Source organism: Vipera ursinii (genome assembly GCF_947247035.1).
Source record: "Vipera ursinii genome assembly, chromosome: 2".
NCBI classification, from domain to species: Eukaryota; Metazoa; Chordata; class Lepidosauria; order Squamata; family Viperidae; genus Vipera; species Vipera ursinii.
Window position 1 is genome coordinate 245,962,062 of NC_139513.1, and position 20,091 is coordinate 245,982,152.

General features: G+C 39.4%; 1 protein-coding gene across 1 annotated transcript; it reads left to right on the forward strand.

Moving 5' to 3' along the window:
- The first annotated feature begins 1,162 nt into the window (after positions 1–1,162).
- REEP5 (receptor accessory protein 5) lies at positions 1,163–20,075 on the forward strand. The gene is made up of 5 exons (XM_083356796.1): positions 1,163–1,775; positions 3,626–3,719; positions 16,280–16,418; positions 18,018–18,186; positions 18,994–20,075. Exons 1-5 carry the CDS (start codon positions 1,658–1,660, stop codon positions 19,041–19,043), a joined length of 570 nt encoding a protein of 189 aa, XP_083212922.1. The 5' UTR covers positions 1,163–1,657; the 3' UTR covers positions 19,044–20,075.
- The last annotated feature ends 16 nt before the right edge of the window (positions 20,076–20,091 follow it).

Sequence of the window (20,091 nt, forward strand, 5' to 3'; positions counted from 1 at the left end):
TTGACTAACTCCTTAAGTGTTTGTTCTTATAACTAAATGGGGAAAGGATGTGCAAATAATGTGGCCCTTTAAAAAAAAAACATTAGCACTCTCATATACTAAACAATTCTTCTTGGTTGTGTTGCATTTTACTATTTACTTTCTAGAAAAGTTACTTTTAAAAGTAATTATGTTTCAACCCCTCCTTATTGTCACATGGTAAGTTCTAACATAGGTTGTTGTTACCCATGCTGAGTTGCCTTGTTCTTTATTGGCAGTAAGACACAAAAATTTTGGTGTCATCTCTCTCACTGCAGGGGTTAGAGGCCAGCACACCAGGTAGCAGTTCTCATGGTTTCAAAACTCTTGCACAAACGCTGAGATGCTTTTTTAGGAATCAACTATCGTAGGACCAAAGCAGAAGGTGTTTTCATCAAGGCCCAGCTTTGTGCCATGATTTACTACGCTATTCTTGTTCAGAGTAAATCCATTCTCTATCCAGATCAATGGAACTCAGGGCTAGAGCCCAATTCCAATATTTGTATCTTGCATATAAGTCTACTTCAAAAGGTAGCCTAGATTTGACTATAGTTTCACATTTGAGCATCTTCTGGACAGAAGAGTACAGTTATGTGCACTTTGCAGCCTGAATACCCCTTCCCTAATGCAAAATTTCACTGGAGAAGAGCCTAATGCTGGGAAAGATTGAGAGCAATAGAAAAAGGGGACGACAGAGAATGAGGTGGCTGGATGGAGTCACTGAAGCAGTAGGCGTGAGCTTAAATGGACTCCAGAAGATGGTAGAGGACAGGAAGGCCTGGAGGAACATTGTCCATAGGGTCGCGATGGGCCGGACACGACTTCGCATCTAACAACAACAATGCAAAATTAGATTGGCTGATTCTGGTAACATTGGTGAAGGGAAACGGCACCGCCGCTACCATCAAATGTCCCAATGAAGACAGGCCCTGCTGCAAAAAAAAAAAAAAAAACACATCCCGCTGGGTTGTTTTGCTTCTGTATTCCTTCTTGAATGGATTTCGCACAGGAGAGACGCGATTTGGGTCCACACCCTTGCGGTGCGAATCAGAAGGTTCAGCCCCTGCGACTCCTCCTTTTCCATCGGGAAAAAAAAGCAACTTTGCTCCGGATTCTGTGCGGCGAGGAGCCTTCCATCATAACACCGGAGCCCCGAGGGCGTGCGGATGAGGCTCTAAAGCTCGCAAGCATTTCGGACGACGTCTACAAAGAAAGGTCCGAGGCCGCCGGCAAGGGACGCCGCCGGCTCGCCGCTCTCCTCACCACCCCGAAGTCCGTCGGTCGTATTCACGACCGATCGCCCGCTCTTGGCGCAAGGGCGCTATTTGCCGGCGCTTGTCGGGTGTGGCGTTAAAATTGCGGACCCGAGGCAGGAGGCAGGGCGAAGGGTGGGTCGGTCGGCTGGCCAAGTCGGTGCTGACGCCAGCGCACAGCGAGCCCTCGCGTTGACGTCGCCTCGCCTCTCTTCTTTGCTCTCGCTCCGCTTCCACCTTAGAGGCCGGGAGCCGGCTCTGTCTATCTATTCCGCCGCGCGAGAAAGGCGAAGCGTCGGCGGGATTCTTGCTCGGGCGGATCAGCTCTCGGACTGAGCGCGGAGCCGAAGGGGGAAGCCGCGCGCCGCCGCGCCAAAGGTCTCGCCATGACTGCGTCCATGAGGGAGAGATTCGACAAGTTCCTGCGCGAGAAGAACTGCCTGACCGATGCGCTGGCCAAAATTGAGAGCAAGACCGGCGTCAGCAGGTCCTACGTCGCCATCGGTGAGGGTTCCGCTTCATCCCGCCCCAGCCTTGCAGTGTGCGTGGAGGTGGGGGGGGGGGAATTTTGCCCGCCGAAGCTTCGCTGTGCTCTTACCGGGTGGGTGGGTGGGTGAAAGGAATGGAGGCTTCTTTGCATATGGTAGATTATGATCGTTTCTACTTTTATACCTTGTATTTAGCTCTGGGAAGTCGGGGAGGGGGAGGAGGGGGAGGGAGGGAGGGGTTGGGGAGGGTTGGGAAGAGGGGAGGGGGTGGGGATGGGTTTTGTTTTGTTTTTTTTTATAAATAAAATGTACTGTAAAACTCTTTAATAATAATAATAATAATAAAAAAGGAACGGAGGCTTGCTTCTTTGGAAGACGAAGCAAAAGTCGAGCCTTGCCTGGGAAGGGACGTTTGTGTTTGGCTTGCTAGCAGCTGTGGCCTTAGCTGGGCTGTGCAGTCTGTCTCCTTCCTCCAGGCCACAGCCCCAGTGCCAGGATGGGTCTGTGAGATGCTGCAATAGTTCACGAGATCTGTCCGGTTAGGGAGGTAGCCGGCCTCGTCTTGGTACACAGCCTTCCCTCTTCCCCTCCCCTCCCGCCCTTGTTTTGTTTTTTTTCCACTGCACCCTTAGGGCAGCGTTTCCCAACCTTAGGAACTTGAAGATGCGTGGACTTCAACTCCCAGAATTCCCCAGCCAGCTATGCTGGCTGGGGAATTCTGGGAGTTGAAGTCCACGCATCTTCAAGTTCCTAAGGTTGGGAAACGCTGCCTTAGGGGATAGTGAGAACATGACTCCTCCGCCTCGCCACGCCGAGATGGTTGCAACCACAACTGAGCCCCAAAACGTAGGGTGCTGGGTGAGAAACGGGTGCAGTGCCTTTTGCCCCGTTTTGTGCTTTTTTTCTCGCCGCGTCTGTTTTAAGTGAATCAGTGCAGCTGTGAAATTAGCGACCCGGTTGTTAAGTGAATCGGGTTTCCCCGTTGACTTTGCTTGTCAGAAGGTTGCAAAAGGTGATCGTGGAACACGGGAACCATCACGAATGTGAATCAGTTGCCAAGCGTCCGAGCGTAAATCACGTGACCCTGGGGATGCTGCAACGGTCATAAGTGTGAAAAATGGTCATAAGTCACTTTTTCAGTGCCATTGTACTAAGCGAACTGTTGTAGGTCGGGGACTAACTGTACTTGCAGCTTCTGCACCTCCTTGGCACCCATCTCTTCCTTGCATATTTATAGATAATCTTGCAGAGCATCTTGTGAGGATATTTGGGAGAAATGCTGGCTGAAGCCCCCGGGATATTGAATGGTGAAACAGTAACCTAGCTGGAAGGGCTCCAGTTATGGCAGATGAGATATTTTTTTTCCTTACAGCTATTCAGGGCAACTCCTAAGCCTTCTTGTGGGGAAGTGTAAATGGTACCAGCTCCTCAGGAAATGGAGCTCACCTCAGTAGTTTTAAGGAAATTATATCTGTAGATATATAAAGGGGAGGAAGAAGAGTTACATCCCTGGATAGTAATCAACTCACTGACCTGCATGGGATGAACTGAAGTCTTGATTTCCTCTCTCATCTGGCATGTATCCCTTTAGTATTTCTGTTTTGTCCCCACCCCTTCCTACTGGTATGTCTTGTAATCTGAAACTTGTAGGTAAATGGCAAGCTGACTTCATCCTGAATGTAACTTTTGGTAAGAATTAGTGAGCTGAAAGTTTGGCTCTGTGGAAATATTTTCCCATTTCCTCTTTGCTTCTTCCCTTACAAAAGCATGCTTCTCTGTGTAAACAGGACCACTATTATGCTTCTCACCCATCCTACTAAGTCTCCCGTCCTGACTGATGGACTGACTTTCTGCATTTTCTTTTAGCCTTTATTGCTGTGCTGGCTATTTACCTGGTTATTGGCTATGGAGCATCATTGCTGTGCAACCTGATTGGGTTTGCTTATCCTGCATATATCTCGTAAGTATTCTGGTAGCTAACCCTTCTCTTACTGTATGCTGGGAGTTGGTTATAGGTGAAAGATAATATTTCTTGTTCATTTGGTTGCCAATAGTTTGCAAACCATTGCACTGTGGGGACTGAGCTTTTATTCCCAGATAGTGACTGCATTTGCCAGATTGCATTTGCCAAATTGGCCTCTGGCACTGTAGAGATTGGGAATGGAAAGATTGGATGCAGATGCCAATTGCGGGCTTGATTCCTTTGCATGTTACTGCAAAGATAGAACCAGCCATAGACTAAAGACAAGAGGAAGAACCAAGGTATTTGTATTTGTAGCTTTGTATTCCACCTCTTCCTATGGAATCTACATGTATTCAGAAGGAACATGACTGAAGGTTGCTGCTAAATGTTTTCAGCAGCTGATTTGAATTACAGTTAAAGCTACAATCCGTCATGCTAGAATTTTTCTGGGAGGATTGGAAAATGTACACTGTCTTCAGTGAGGTTGGTTACAGTGTGACTTTATGGTGCCCTAGTTAGTGGAGAGAAACAATGTCAGATTGTGTTTCTCTTAAGTATAAGGACTCCTGTAGTAAAAGAAATCTCAGGGTGGTTTCATGTGGGGATGTTTACAGTATGGTATAAAATCTTTGTGTTTGAAACTGTTGTTGCAGATCAAACATTAGAGGCAGAGTTTTTCAACTGTTCTGTGCTGTTTCTAAGATGGCTGAAAATATTCAGCTTTGTATATTGTCCAGCATGTATTTGCATATAGGACTCCCACCCAACGGCTAAAACTAATATTGCTTTGCCATTTCTAGTTTTGGGTCATTTATTTAGATCCATTGTATTTTTCTTAAGATTCTAAACCAATGCAGCACTTCAGTAACAATTAGAAATAGTGAGATATTTGAATGATATGTAATATGTACTGCCTGTTTTCAACAAAATGATTACCTTTTAAGTAGAATTGTTCAGGGTTTTCTGTACTGTAGTTGTTGCCATCTATTGATGATCCAGGTTTTCAGCCCAGAAGAGCCATTACATAGGAGATTTGTAACTGGCATGTGTATAAAAATATCTAACATTGGAATCAGGATTAGGGGGATGTTAAGGCAAGGGATAAATATTAATCATACATTATTTATTTGATGATACTCACTCTGAAGCTGCATTTTGGGATGGTAAAAGAAAAGCCAGATAGAGTATGAGTCCATGTATATGTTCTTCTGCTATAAGGATAATTGATGCTATATTTAAATTGATTAAAAAGCACAAAAAGGATTAAATTCTTCCCCCCCCCAATCCCAGTACTGCAGTCAATTTAAATGTCTACTCATGCTGCTGTCAGCAAAAATATCTGGAAATACCCTCTTAAGTCTCCCACATCACCTTTGAAAGTCACCCTTCAGTGGAGAAATGATCTTAATGGAATATTTCATCTGTCTCTTGCCATACATGTTTGAAGGCCACAGCTATATAGTATTATGTCATCTCTGCACTGTGTTTTGCTAACCTTTATTGTGATTATAATAATGGTTCACCGAAGACCTGAATGTGTACCTTTCTCCTTAGTTCCTTTAAAAACAAAACTGCAAAGAATGAAAACCCAGAACTGACAGAAAAACATTGATTATTCCTGCAACACATACTGTTTTCTGGGAGAACAACAGCTGCTTTAATGTTAAGATAACATTGGCTGGACTAGACAAGTGGAGATCATGAGTACATATATGGTTTAACTAATTTTGCTCCATGATTTCAGCATGGACAATCAGTTTCACCTAACCACCATACTGCTTACTTTGTCACATGGATCAGATCTGTGTCTTTATTGAATTCAAGCTTTCTCATGCACGTGTTTACCATTTAATGACCTGTATGTATGATTTATTCATTATATAATGATTAGCTAATCCACACTTCTAATGCAATATTTCTCAATGTTTCCAGTTTACACCTATGGTGATCAATTTTCTCTCCTTTCTTCCTCCCACTTTCCAGCTTAATTTCTTTGTTTGGTAGATCTGTTTTGAAATACTTGGATGAAACACTGGTTTGAATGTATTCATGAACTCACAGCAACATTTCAAAGCAGCTTCAAAACAGTTTCAAAAGTTTGTACTTACCATAGTGCCTCCCTCAGTCAGATATATTATATTCCTTTCAGAGTTTAATAACTTCTGTATTTTGTGGTTGGTTGCAAATTTCCTGTAAAAGATGGTAAAACCATTAACATTTAACTCATTGATACAGGAAGGTAGCAGAAATGAGTCAGTAAAAATTGCATACAAGTAGAAGGAGTCAATCTCCAATAGAATGCATTTGGTTTTTTATGACCTATTAAATATTGATTCTCCCAGCAAAAATATAATGTAGCTTGGGAAGACAAATCTCTGTTGAAATTGCTTTTCCAGATGAATAAACCTGGAACAGTAATCTCAAGTATCATAACAGTGAGGACAAATGGTGAAGAAGTGCAGCATGCATGACATGCAAAGAATGTTTGGGTAGAATGGGAAAACCCATTGGGTTTTTCATATGCAAAACGTTATACATATTAGCATAGGCAAAATATGATACAGCATGTAGACTGTTCATACAGTTTTAATCTGACTATAAATGCAACTTGAATGCAGACTTCTCTGGATCAATTTTTGCTGTTGCTACACTACACTTAATCTTAGCCAAAAGGCAGAGAAGCTGTTGCTATTTTTTTACATGGATCAACAGAGTTTTCCTCCAAAGTCCCAACATATAATTCAGATTCCTTACGTAATTATATAGACATGAAGGCTGTTTAGAGAGTAGCTATGTAATCCTGAGAAAAGATGCTGCTTTAAAACATTGCAGACAGGTGTTATATTAGCATTTCAATTTGCTCTGAAGGAACTGTGAGAAATTTAATCTGAAACATCGCACAGCTCTAATAGAATATTTTGTGGGCATCATAAATCTGTTAAAAGGAGGATGATAGCATATTTTAGGACTAGGCAGCATTTATCTGCAATTTTTTTGGCCCAGCATCTCAGAAGTTAAGGTAGACATTATCATCACTAACTTAGGCAAGAGGGGGAGATTGAATAAACAACAGTGTTTCTGTCTCAGATTTATAGTTACTAACATCTCTGATTGGACTGGAAAAGACTTAGTCTGAAGTACTGAATTGTCTTACATTCAAGGCTGACTATATCGGGCAAATTCTTGAGGACAAAAACTGCTCCTGTTCTCGATAGAAAATTTAAAGTAAAACACTTTCAAAAAGATTAGCTCTAGTAGTTCTTCACGCTATTTTTCTCCCTCAGGTATTGTTTTTTCAAAACATAAAGGGGAAAAAAGAAGAAAAAAGTAAAAAAGCTCCAATTTACATCTTCTCCCATCACTGTTGACCACAGTATGCCATCCCTTGATAGCAGCAATTTCCTCTTTATTTGCGTGAGATTGCTGCTGTCTTGTAACCAACCCATGAGAAAGCACAGTTAAACTGTTATTCCAGAACTAACATGAAACATGCATATCCCATATTGTTTCTATATTAACCAAGGACAGCCTCAAGGTGTATAAAATCTACCATATTACACTTTACCACTCATTGTCTTTCAGGGAAACTCAGGTGACTATTAAAGTTTTTCAGAACTGTTGAAAGGTGCAGGCTGTGTCCTTAGAGGCCAACCTCTACTACTATCTCAGCCAGACATTGTCCTCTTCATTAGCCCTGCATTTCCTGTGTTCCTTTCAGAACTCATACCCATCTCCCCCCCCCCAGCCTCCCCCACATACATTCCCTCCAGGGAACATTCAGAGGAGTTGAGAGTAGAACTAAGTATTTCATTTGGAGAAGCAGAGAAGGTTACCACTTCCCCTGTATTTGTCAATTTCAGACACTTCCCCTTCTGATGAAGTGAAAGAGTGGCTGTCCATCAGCTAGTGTGTTTGCTCATTCTCCAGCACCTAGGTAGTTGTACAAATAGATGCAGTCTTCCTCATTTTGGGGGTGGTTTCTTCCTGGTATGCTCCCATATATTTCTTTATTTTGCATTATTTTTAAACTTGAAAGATGCTCAATTGGGGAGCCAGAGTAGGGACAATCAATTCACAATCCACAACGTGGGCAGACTTCTGAAGACAGACCTATCCCGTTATGCCTGCCATGCCTTAATTGGTGGAAGTTATCTGCATTGGTTACTGACTTCTGAAAGAATACAGTAATAAAAGTCAAAGAAAAATAATAACAGTTCTTGGTTAACTATGTTAATTGGGAACGGAAACTCTGTCAAGGTGATCATAAAGCGTGACATCATGTGACCACATGAACTTACAGTAGCAACTCCAACTGCTTGAGTTGCAGTTGTTAGGTGTGACATCATGTGATTGTCATTTGTAACCTCCTGCTGGCTTCACTGACTTTGCTTGTTAGAAGCAAAGGTCACCAATGGCTATCCCATGACCACTGGACACTGTGATCATTGTAATTGTGAGCTGGTTACCAAGCACCCAATCATGATCACTTTACTGTAGGGACACTGCAACAGCCACTACTTTGAGGACTATCTGTAACTCTCCTTGTTCAGCACCATCATAAGGTTGAATAGTTTTTGAATAAGTGATCCTTGCCTACCATGATTGACTCACACAATAGGAAAATATCTACGCAGAGGAAATAGAGTAGGAATTGACAAACTTACATAGGTGATAGTATTTTAACTTAGTAGGTTTTCTTTTTAGAGATGCAAAACCCTTTTATTAACACAACTCTGAGCTTTGTTGCTTTCTTTCCAGGTTCTCTGATAAAAGAGATATTGTGTGTGTATAATGTCTCTCTGTGTTTTCTCTCCATTCCTTTCTTCCCTTTTTCAAGCTAAATATTCCTCCATTATCTTCCTCTCTAACAAAAAAACAGTCATGGTGTGATCCACACTCTCCTGTGTACAGTCCCCTATCTTCCCATTTCTACTATCACTTTCTCCCTTCTGCTAACAATCATTAGCACAACAATCTGCATTATTCTTAGCAAGTAATTACTTATGTAGTAAGTAGTATACCTAAATAGTTGAAAAATCACATTTCTATTCCATATGCCATCCGAAAGCAAAAAAAAAACACAAACAATAATGGTATCAGACTTCTGGAAGAAGTCATCCATATGTTTGGGGTCATATATCACTAGTGTGTTGATAATATTCAGGGACAATCTCTCTGATTCAGTTCACCGTTACCAGTATGTGGGTCTAAGTGGGATGAAACAACCTGAAGTTGATCCTAAAAAGGTGAAGTTGCTGTTTATCCAGAAGCCTTTGGTTTTCTCTCTACTCTGGAAGGAATGACACTACCCTAAAGAAACAAGTCCATGCCTTTGGTATCCTCCTGAATGCAGAGTAATTGATGGGAAGATAGAAGCAGCAGCTTTAGTTGGTGTGCCCTTGTGGCCCAACTTGAAGTGAGAAGACTTGGTGACAGCAACTCATGCCCTTATCATCACCTGTATTTTCTGCTTCAGTGCTCTCTTTGGTGATTCCTTTGAAGTTGCAACTGACATAAAATTGAATAGCCTGTGTACTGACAGGAGGGAAAGCTATTACAGTAGAACAGTACCTGTATTGGTGCTGCATTGGTTGTTGATAGGCATCCAAGTGCAACTTGAACTGTTACTTTTGATCTTTAAATACTTCAGTGTCTTGTTTCCTGCATGTTTGTAGACCTATCTTCCATATAGGTACAAATGACCAGTCCAGCCCACTCATCCTAGATGGGAATGCTGCAAGGCCTGGAGAAATATGTTCTGGGAGTTGTCCTTGTTGTATGGGAACAGCCTCTTAGAGATCTAATCATTCTGAATGCATTTTGAAAGGCAGGTAGAACAGAGGGTTGTAAAAGCCAATTTTGCCTTAGGTTGGGGCATGCTACTTTGCAGTTGAAATGGTGGCCATAGTTTATATTGTTTTATTGTGTGTTACCCATATTATTTTGTCTTTATGGCTATAAAGCACAATCGATTGAGCCTGGCTGTATATAAATGAGAAATACACACATACAAATAAATAAGTACTGATTTTCTGTGTTGAACTACAATAAAATTTAGCTAAATCTGATTTTATTACAATTTTTTAAAATTATACCCACTCTGATCAACCCAGACTCAAAAGAATTAATACTTGGATCAGGTGGTTCCTTTATATCTGTCTGTAAGAGTTAAGGAGACTTTATTTTGAAAAAGAAAGCCGGGACAGTCACTTAGAAGAATCAGAAAGCAAAATTGGAGGATCGCCTGGGTGAGATGATGAAGAGACTGTAAAAGGGAAAAAAAAAATTCCTTCTTAAATGCTGGAAATTGCAGGGAGAAAATAAGAAGAATTTGAAGCCATGGAGAAAGGGTGGGGGAGTGGGCTTTTAAGCTGCTCCTCTTCCAGAACTTAGCAGCAGAAAAAAGTGGAAGGCAAAAAGAAGGCAATACCGTATTTTCCGGCGTATAAGACGACTTTTTAACCCATGAAAATCTTCTCAAAAGTCGGGGGTCGTCTTATACGCCCAGTCATCTTATACGCCGGAAAATACGGGTACATAAATCAATCGAGCGCCCCCCCTTCTTGCAAAGCAACTTCAAGCCTCCTTTTTAACCCATGAAAATCTTCTCAAAAGTCGGGGGTCGTCTTAAATTGTTTGTTTTAAGTGAGTTGCCTCTTTTTTGCTATTTTCTTTGCATTTTTTCTTCTTATATTTCGGCTGGGAGTACTTTTGAAGCTGCAGTGTTGCCTAGAGGCACCTGGGTGTTAGTAATCAGGCTGAAGCATTATCATGGATGAGAGAATGGATTTTACTGAGAAACACGAGATGTATACATCTAAAGGAGATGTATAAAACTTACAAAGACATGTGACTTCTTCCTACTCCCTCTAGTCCCATCCAATATATTTCTGTTACTATTACAAGGTTTCCTCTATACTCGATTCCTCTATGCATTCTTTCTTTTTACTGCTGCACTTCTTTGTTTCCTGGGGATTGCAGATCTATACCTTTCCCCACCTGCACCAAGGCGATTCTGCTGTACTGACTGTGCTAGGAGGAAGACTCAGACGGCAGGGAAAGCAGCAAGCTCTTCCACAATTCCATATGTTAGAAAAATGAATGATTGAAAGAGAGATTTAATTTCTTTTTAACCAGTTCAGATGTATTCAGACACTGGAGGATTTATAATAGCCTCCTAAAACTTCCAGGTAGAGAACTATCCCAGCAGAAATTGTCTCTATGCATGTGTGTATCTGTGTTTGGGACATGTGTATGCTCATGGACCCAAACCTATGCATTTATGATTGAGTATTCACAGCAACTCTAGATGGAGGTAATTATGGCGTGATTTATCAGTCAATAAAAAATGGTTGATTCTGACCTTAATGACTCAGGAAGAAAAAGCAAAGGCAGCAGGATGAATAATTTGTTGTGATAAATAGCTGCTTGCACTGCTTTCCTGTAACTTTTCCATCAATCTGTCTAATTGTTTAAAATTAACTATGCATAATGGATTGCCTTATATCATTACTGCCAACCCCATTCATAATTCTTCCGCCTTCATATTATTCTTGAGATCAGAATATGCATTTATGTCAGTTAATTAAACAAATATTGGGCTCTTTAACACAAGTGAGATTATTAAATCTTGAAGGTCATGATTTGCTATTCGGTTGGCATGCATACCTATTGTATGATAAGAAGGTGGATAATGTGTTCAAGGTGCATATTTTAAGACATGCTCTGTTGCGAGTTTGGAAAAAGTATAGACATAAGCTAAATTATAAGATACCTTTATGGGCAATACCGAAACACGCAATAGAAAATATAAGTGTTGGGTTTAAACATGATGTGACTACATATAAGGAAATTTTAAGTTTGGAAAGGAATGTATGGCATTTGAAGCCGTATAATATCTTACGAGAAGAAAAGATTGTTCAAACTTGGTTTCAGTATGGGCAATTACAGGCCAGGTGGAAAGAAGATCAGAAAATTGGTTTTTCAATGACTGATGAAAATTTGGTAAAGCAAATTAGAAATCAAGGTCAAGCACATATCAAACGGATATATCTTGTACTGATAGAAATTGATTCAGAGACAGAACTTGTTAAAGATTGTATGATAAAGTGGGCTCAGAATTTTCAAGAAGTCATTACAATGGATATTTGGGAAAAGATTTGGGTGAGAAATGTAAAATTTACGCAAGCTCAAAATTTAAGAGAGAACTTTTATAAAATGTTTTATAGGTGGCATTTAGATCCTAAAAAACTAGCAAGTATGTATCCGAACTGCCAGCCTAAATGTTGGAGGTGTGGTGGTGAAGATGCAACGTATTTTCATATATGGTGGACCTGTAAAAAGGTTAAAGCATTTTGGATTAAAATTTGGTGGAATATGCAGAAGATATTTAAGAAAAGGATAAAGTTTTGTCCGCAATTGTTTTTACTGGGCATTACTACTGACACTACTGTTGTGGACACTAAGTTGATGTTTAACTTAATTACGGCAGCAAGACTTTTAGTAGGGCAATATTGGAAGAAGGAAGAACTGCCGACTATAGAAGAATGGAGTTTAAAAGTTTCCAACCTGGTAGAAATGGTAAAGATCTCAGCGTATCTGAAAGACCATTCGCAACAGAGATATATTGTGGAGTGGAAAAAATGGATTGATTACATCCAGAATAAATATGGGACTAAAAAGTTTCATTTAGCATTTGAATAAGTATTGAGGTGATATTTATATTGCTTGTAGTTATTTTATAAGAGTTAAAGTGTGATAGACTTAATAGTTTATTGTTGTTTGCATATGGTAGATTATGATTGTTTCTACTTTTATACCTTGTATTTAGCTCTGGGAAGGAGGGGGGGGAGGGGGAGGGAGGGAGGTGTTGGGGAGGGTTGGGAAGAGGGTTGGGGGGTGGGAGGGGTTTTGTTTTGTTTTGTTAAAAATAAAATGTACTGTAAAACTTTTCAATAAAAAAAACAAATATTGGGCTCAAAGATAGTTGATTTTGAATATCAAGTCATAAGTACAATATGTCAGTGGAGAGTTGTGGATGTTCTCTATTTGCTTTGTGGGGATGATGGTAAATCCAGTCCTGAAGGCTCCCTGGATTTTCACCAAATTCAGTGAGACATTCAGGTGGAATTTAGAAAATCCTCCCCAGGCATGTATTCATTTGTCTGTTTTGAATAGTATGTCTGTAGCTATAGCTGTGGTAAGAAAAAAAAAACATCTGCTACCAATTTTGGAAATATACCTGAATGCCTCATTCAATATATTCATACTTGGGCGTCCTCCTGGATTCGCAGCTCAGTTTTGAAGACCATATAGGAGCCGTGACCAGGGGGGACTTTGCCCAGGTTCGCCTGGTGCGCCAGTTGCGGCCCTACCTGGACTGAGATGCCCTGCGCACAGTCACTCATGCGCTCGTGACCTCCCGATTGGACTACTGCAATGCTCTCTACATGGGGCTGCCCTTGAGGACCACTTGGAGGCTTCAGCTGGTGCAGAATGCAGCCGTGCGGGTTGTGATGGGGGTTTCCTGATACTCCCATGTAACATCTCTGCTCCGCGAGCTGCATTGGCTTCCGGTTGCCCTCCAGGTGAGATTCAAGGTGCTGGTGATGACCTATAAAGCCCTAAATGGCTTGGGTCCGGGATATCTGAGGGAACACCTGCTGCCGGCATCAAGCTCCCTTCGTCCTGTGCATTCCCACAGGGAGGGTCTTCTCAGGGTACCGCCGGTAAAAGATTGCCGGCGGATAATACCCAGGGGGAGGGCCTTCTCTGTGGGTGTGCCTGCCCTCTGGAACCAGCTGCCTGTAGAGCTTAGGACTGCCCCTGACCTTCGCTCATTCCGCCGGGACCTGAAGACTTGGCTCTTTGAGCTTTCTGGCCTGGACTGAGAGTATTAATTGGGGTTTTAATTGGATTTTAATTGGGGTTTTATATTTATTCAAGGTCTAAATGTAATCATTTTAACTGTTCTTAATTTTTGTAATTGTTGTATTGTTATTTTAAAAACCTTGTGAACCACCCTGAGTCCTACGGGAGAAGGGCGGTATATAAGTCTAATAAAGATAAAGATCTGTCTTCAATACTCGTTTTCAGTAGAAAAATCTACCCTTTGCTGTCTCATGCAATATATGCTTATTGTTAGACTGTTTGCAGTAGTTGGCCGTTGACAGAATCAATCAATTTGCGCAATCACACTATGCCATAATGTGGTTGGCTTGTTTTTGACTGAGAGTAATATTAGAATAAGATGACCAAATAAATTATTGTTTATTTTAAGATAATACAGATAATCCTCAACCTGCGACCCTAATTGAGCCCAAAATTTCTTTTGCTAAGTGGGAGAGTTGTTAAGTGAGATTTGCCCCATTTTATGATCTTTCTTGCCACTATTGTTAGGTGAATCTCTGCAGTTGTTAAGTTAGTAACACGGGATTGTTAAGTGAATATGGCTTCCTCATTGATTTTGCTTGTCAGAAAGTCGCACAGGGTGATCACATGACTCTGGGACACTGCAACTGTCATAAATATTAGCCGGTTGTCAAGTGTCCAAATTTTGCTCACGTGACCATGAGGATGCTGTGATAGTCATAAGTGTGAAAAATGGTCATAAGTCATTATTTTCACTTTAACTTTGAACAGTCACTAAATGAGCAGTCTATCTGTAAATCATAATTTGAAACAATGATTTCTTGTTGTCTTACTGATTGCGGTATTTAGCATATTTTACATAAGGACTGGCATGGTTTGTTCAGAGTTTCCTGGCATAATCCTGATTTGATTTTGTTCCTTTCCTAAATATCTGACCAAAAATGTGGGCAAACAGACCAAGAACTAGTCCAAAAACACATCCTACAGATACTTTTTTTTATTTAGAATGCTAACTCTGGCTTGTTTCTGGCTTCTTCAAGAGCTTGTGATTAAATGACTGCTTTAATCAAAATAGATTGACTGATGGTGTGCCAACATACTGACTTGTACTAACAATTAACAATAAAATATTATGCTTCTGTTTCTGCTGCTTTAGTGTTACTGTTCTCTTACTGTTATTATTTTATCTCTCTCTCTAGAGCTCTGGCATCAAAACCAGTTAATCTTGTTTTTCACCTACTTTGCATTATTGAAACCACATGTTTTTGTACTGTAGTTGAAACACGCATTGCAAGTCAACTTCACAGTCTTCTGATGGAAGTCCTGCCTACTGTAGTTTTGCCCATCATGTATTACTTTTAATTTATTCTCTGAATTCATATATACCTTTGTCAGGCAGAATAACCAATAATATTTATTTCCTGTGCAATGGATAGCACAGGTATACATATTTGCATGCATAACTATCATACTATGATTATGTAAAACACAGAAAGTATGAAGCAATAGACAAAGAAATTAAAGGCACGAGACAAGAAAAAGTAAATGAAGTTTAGCTAAATCTAATTTATATCAATATTTTATTTTTCTATACTTTTCTAACCTTGCACACTATTATTGTTTCAGCTACACCCATATTCCAATTCATGCAGAAACTTCAATCCTCCTTTTCTTATTAATTAACTAATCGCTTCTTTTCTCGGTCTTCTTTCCTCTCAAACCATTCCCTTGTCCTTTATAATATATTTGTTTTGATATTCGGTTCCCATTCATTCTCTCTAGATGGGTACATCGTTTAATGCAGGGGTCTCCAACCTTGACAACTTTTAGATTTGTGGACTTCAACTCCCAAAATTCTCTAGCCAGCTATGCTGGCTGGGGAATTCTGGGAGTTGAAGTCCACAAGTCTTAAAGTTGCCAAGGTTGGAGACCTCTGATTTAATACACTTCTTTTGCACTGATCTCTCTTATTAACACAGCGTGCCTTACACATTTTTCCATGAATACATTAAGCAGCCAACAACAGACTTCTTTATGCCCTGCTGTTGTATACTTTAAAACTTTTCCAATTCTGAGATGTTTCACAGTTATACAGGGCCAATAGGTTCCATGGGAAATGAATTAAGTAAGAAAATAATTCCATGAAGATAAGGTTTTTTTGTATTAGGCTCAGGTCCCTTCCAACCCTAGGAGTCTGTGTGATGGGGATAAAATTGAAACGAAGAAAGGTTGGAAGCAAACATGCATGGGAGCGGCAATGTTTATCTTCCTACAGTCAGTCTACTTTGATGTAATTTCTTTTACTTATTTCTGTTTCTTCCACTTCCCCCTCCAGACACATTATATGATGGTTTTCATTAATTCTATCAATCTTTTATCATAAAAAATCAAATCAATATTGCTTATAGATATCTATTCATTATATTGTGTTTGAATAGTGCATTCAAATAGACTTAGGCTTAACTATATACTATATTCTTGACTTATGACAACAGTTGTGACCAGAATTTCAGCTGCTAAGCAATGTAGTTGTTTACCATTTTTGCCGCAGTCCTTAAGTGAGTCACACAGTTGTTAGATGAATATAAAGCGCCCAGCTGTAGAATAGGTTATTTGTAGTAGAAAATTGGCCAGGTTTATGATCCATATATTTGATGTGACTTGTCTCCTGATTATTGTTCTTTCAGCATCAAAGCCATTGAAAGCCCTAACAAAGATGATGATACACAGTGGTTGACCTACTGGGTCGTGTATGGAATCTTCAGCATACTGGAATTTTTCTCTGACATCTTTCTGTCTTGGTTCCCATTCTACTATATGATGAAGGTTTGTAGTCTTCTGCTCCCCATATACACATACCTCTCTCAAGAAACAAGTATCACAATGAGAAATATAAGCTTGGATGGTGCAATGACTATAGTTAAATGTATCTTAATCTTAGTTTATAAAGTAGCTCTAATTTATACAATGAACTTCAACTCCAACTGTGATTTAGTTTCCAAACATACCAAGATTTGGTTCTTGAAGATGTTTCTTAAACCAAAACCTATTGTCTGGAATAGTGATAAAAATATCCAAGCAACAATAGGATAACAGCACTTCTTCATACATAAAAGAATAAATTTAGGTATCATAAATTCATGCAAACTTCCATTTGCTTTTAAACATGACTTTTTCAAAAGTTACTATTAATCTGCTTTGTAGTTGCATTTATATCAAACAATATTGGAACAATTTTAAAATTACAAGCAATCCTATAAGCATCCAGACCATGATCACATGACTGCAGAAGGGGATGCAACATTTTGCAATGGTTAGAAGTGCTTTACAGCAGGGGTCCTCAAAACCCAGGCTACAGACCGGTACCGGTCCATTGCCTGTTAGGCACTGGGCCACACAAATGGCGGACAAGCGAGCAAAGTTTCATCTGCACATGCATGGGATCTAGATTGCGCATGAAACCATCCCCCCTCATGGTTTGGAAGACAATTTTTCTTCCAAAACCGGTCCCTGGTACCAGAAAAGTTGGGGCCACTTCTTTACAGGCCCTTTTTGCTTAAACCAAAGCTATGCCCCAGTATTGGAAAAGGCACGAAATTTTGCATTATTTCTCTCTATCAGTTTTGGAAAACATATTTGCAATTGTCTAGTTGGGGAAACTTGCATGAATCTTATTTTGCTACCTTATGTTTAGAAGATTTTATTCTCCCAATTATGTATATACCTGGAAGAAGCCAGTGCCAAACTACTTTTATATTATTGCAAAGAAATCACATGGCTGTGTCCATCAAGTAACAAGAACTAAAACCTGATTTGAGGCAGAAATTATTTTATTTTAAAATTATTTTTATTAATAGGTGTGTCATAGGCAGGGCACATTGATTTTCTAAACCTTTCTTCCCATATTCTAATGCACAAGGAGACGCAAGGACAAATTTCAGGAATTTCTCCTATTGTTTTGGAGGCTGCTCTCAGATAGTGTATTCCACCAGCTGTGAAAAATCACTTCATTCCTTAGCCTAGGATTATAGATTATTGCAAAAACTAATCACACTAAGTGTTCCTTTATTTATGAAGTGGTGGTGTTCTTAGAATTTTAGGCTAGATACCCATTTTCTTTAACTCAAAGAAGTAGTTTATCTGCAATACATGTAATATCTTTTGCAGAGCTTTGTGGGACCCATACAATACTTGTATGGCTTTATTGCCCAAAATGATTCACATTGTTATAGTCTCTGTGTAAGATATTATCTTCATATTGCAGATGAGAAGAAGAGGTAGTACTAAAGCTAATATATTTATCACAGTGAGAAACTCAGGCTAAGAAGCTGCCTAAACTGTTGTATCGGGATTACTGATATTTAAATACCACTGCTGGTCACTGCATCACAGCCTGTTCCTTATTTGCTCTTTCTGTTTGTATAGTGTGGCTTTCTGGTGTGGTGTATGGCCGCAAGTCCCTCAAACGGAGCAGAGTTCCTTTACCGCAGAATTATCCGCCCTATTTTCTTGAAGCATGAGGCTCAGTTGGATAACGTAATGAAGGAGTTAAAAGAAAAAGCTGGAGAGACAACAGACACCATTACTAAGGAAGGTAAGCTGAGCCCAGCAAGGCCAATTTCAAACAAGTCTGTTTCGTAGATAATTATGCATTAATCAATCATTTTTAGTGAAGTTAATCAGAAAAAAATGTACAGCAAGATTTGCTGTGAGGAAGTATGTCTGTTTCTGAACTATGTAAGTGCAGAATTTGTTACTGTATGTTGAAAAATTCAATGGTCATTTTTTCCAAGACAAGCCTCCATACCAAGCTCTTTGGAAAGTGTTATTTCTCCACATGTATACGATTTCATCCACATAGGCTGGGCATTCTAAGAAATTTATTTCAGAAACTTTAGGTTGGGAAAGACTGCTCTATTAGGTCTGTAGCAATGGGCTATAGACTTTGTAGACAGTGAAATTTCACAACAAAGTAGAATTGTCATGCAGGAAGATTGGGAGACTTATCCTATTTATTCCTTTCCCCAAATGGTAGCAGCCCCTGAAAAAATGCTATCCAAGAAATTAAGTAATTAAGTATGTTAATTAAATATGTAAATATATTTATCTTGTGTAATTTATACTGATTACACCATGCTGAGTACTTCTAAGTTGTTTAATAATATAGTACAGTACAACATTCTGTATTAAATGTTGGAATAATTCCATTTTAGTTAGACATGGAGTGTTGATTACTCCATTCCACTCTCTCTTTTCATTATCTCTACCCCTACTTCTTTATTACTATATGCAAATGTGGATGTTGTCCCATAGAAGTTGAACATAATTTGGTATTTACAATAATTTTGAGTTACCTTGTTATAGTATTGTTAAAAATAATGGATTTCTTTCCATCTTTTAGTTAAAAAAGCAACAATAAATTTACTGGGCGATGAGAAGAAGAGCATCTAAAGAAATTAATTGGAAGAAATTTCTTCTTATCACTACCTTTATACAGTGTGATGTTTCTGGGGACTGTGATACAGTAATTTGAATAATGTTGCCTTGTAAACCATTTTGATTTTATTAAAAGAATGTATTGTAAGATTGCTTGCTGTTTTTGCAGTTTTCTGTATTGAAAGTAAGCATTTTTATTTAACGTCAATGCAGTAGATGGCATCTAAAGCTTATACAGCTTCTAAGCAGAAAGATTTTCAGTAACGTCTTATTTGCCTTTCATGTAACTTTCAAAAGAAAATATGCCCCAGGCTCTGAATATTACACTGTTTGTGCATGCAGTAGCTGTATGTGCAAATTTCATTTCATATTTGACTAGTTCTTGCTATAGCATAGTTAAATATCAAAGTGTAATGATAGTGATTTGGTGTGCATAGTTTTGTATATATACAAGGGTGTTGCTGTGTATTTCTCTTCACACAGACCTTCTCCAATTACTTATAATGTTGGAAGAATAAACTGAGATGACGGTGCTGGAAACTTGAAGTACAGATTGGTTGTAACTTGTAATATCTGGTTTAGTATATGTATATTGACTGGCATTCTCTTTTAAACACCAAAAAATGAACCCTTTGCCAAAAGCTATTTAACATCATCATATTGGAAAGTCTGGTAGCACTTTTTCTGACTATCACATTTTATTAACAAGGGTAAGCTCTCTTGAGCTGGGGCTCACCTAATTAGATGCAGAGTGCGCAGCTCATAAAAGTCTGTGCTTTTTAACAAAATCTACTGTTTTAGAAAAAGCTGCTACAAGAAAACTGAATTTTTGCTAACACATAGACTGGCTCTCCTATAATATTACCTGAGTTATGTAACCAAACCACTGATTAAAGCAGAGAAAAGACATTTTCCCCTTCCCCATTGACACGCTATTCTGGTTCACTGAACTTCAATCCTGTAATGGGTTTTTATAGTGATGGTGTTTCATTTGAGCAATCCCAGATGATGCTTGCTCAGTTTATAAAATAAAAATTTTAAAAGTGATTCTGTTGTGTTCTTT

What these genes read in the sequence shown, in the direction of transcription:
- REEP5 (XM_083356796.1), top strand. Translation starts at nt 1,658, where the DNA reads ATGACTGCGTCCATGAGGGAGAGATTCGACAAGTTCCTGCGCGAGAAG. An exon ending in CAGGTCCTACGTCGCCATCG is followed by an intron (nt 1,776 to 3,625) that starts GTGAGGGTTCCG and finishes ATTTTCTTTTAG; the next exon opens with CCTTTATTGCTGTGCTGGCT. An exon ending in CATTCTACTATATGATGAAG is followed by an intron (nt 16,419 to 18,017) that starts GTTTGTAGTCTT and finishes CTGTTTGTATAG; the next exon opens with TGTGGCTTTCTGGTGTGGTG.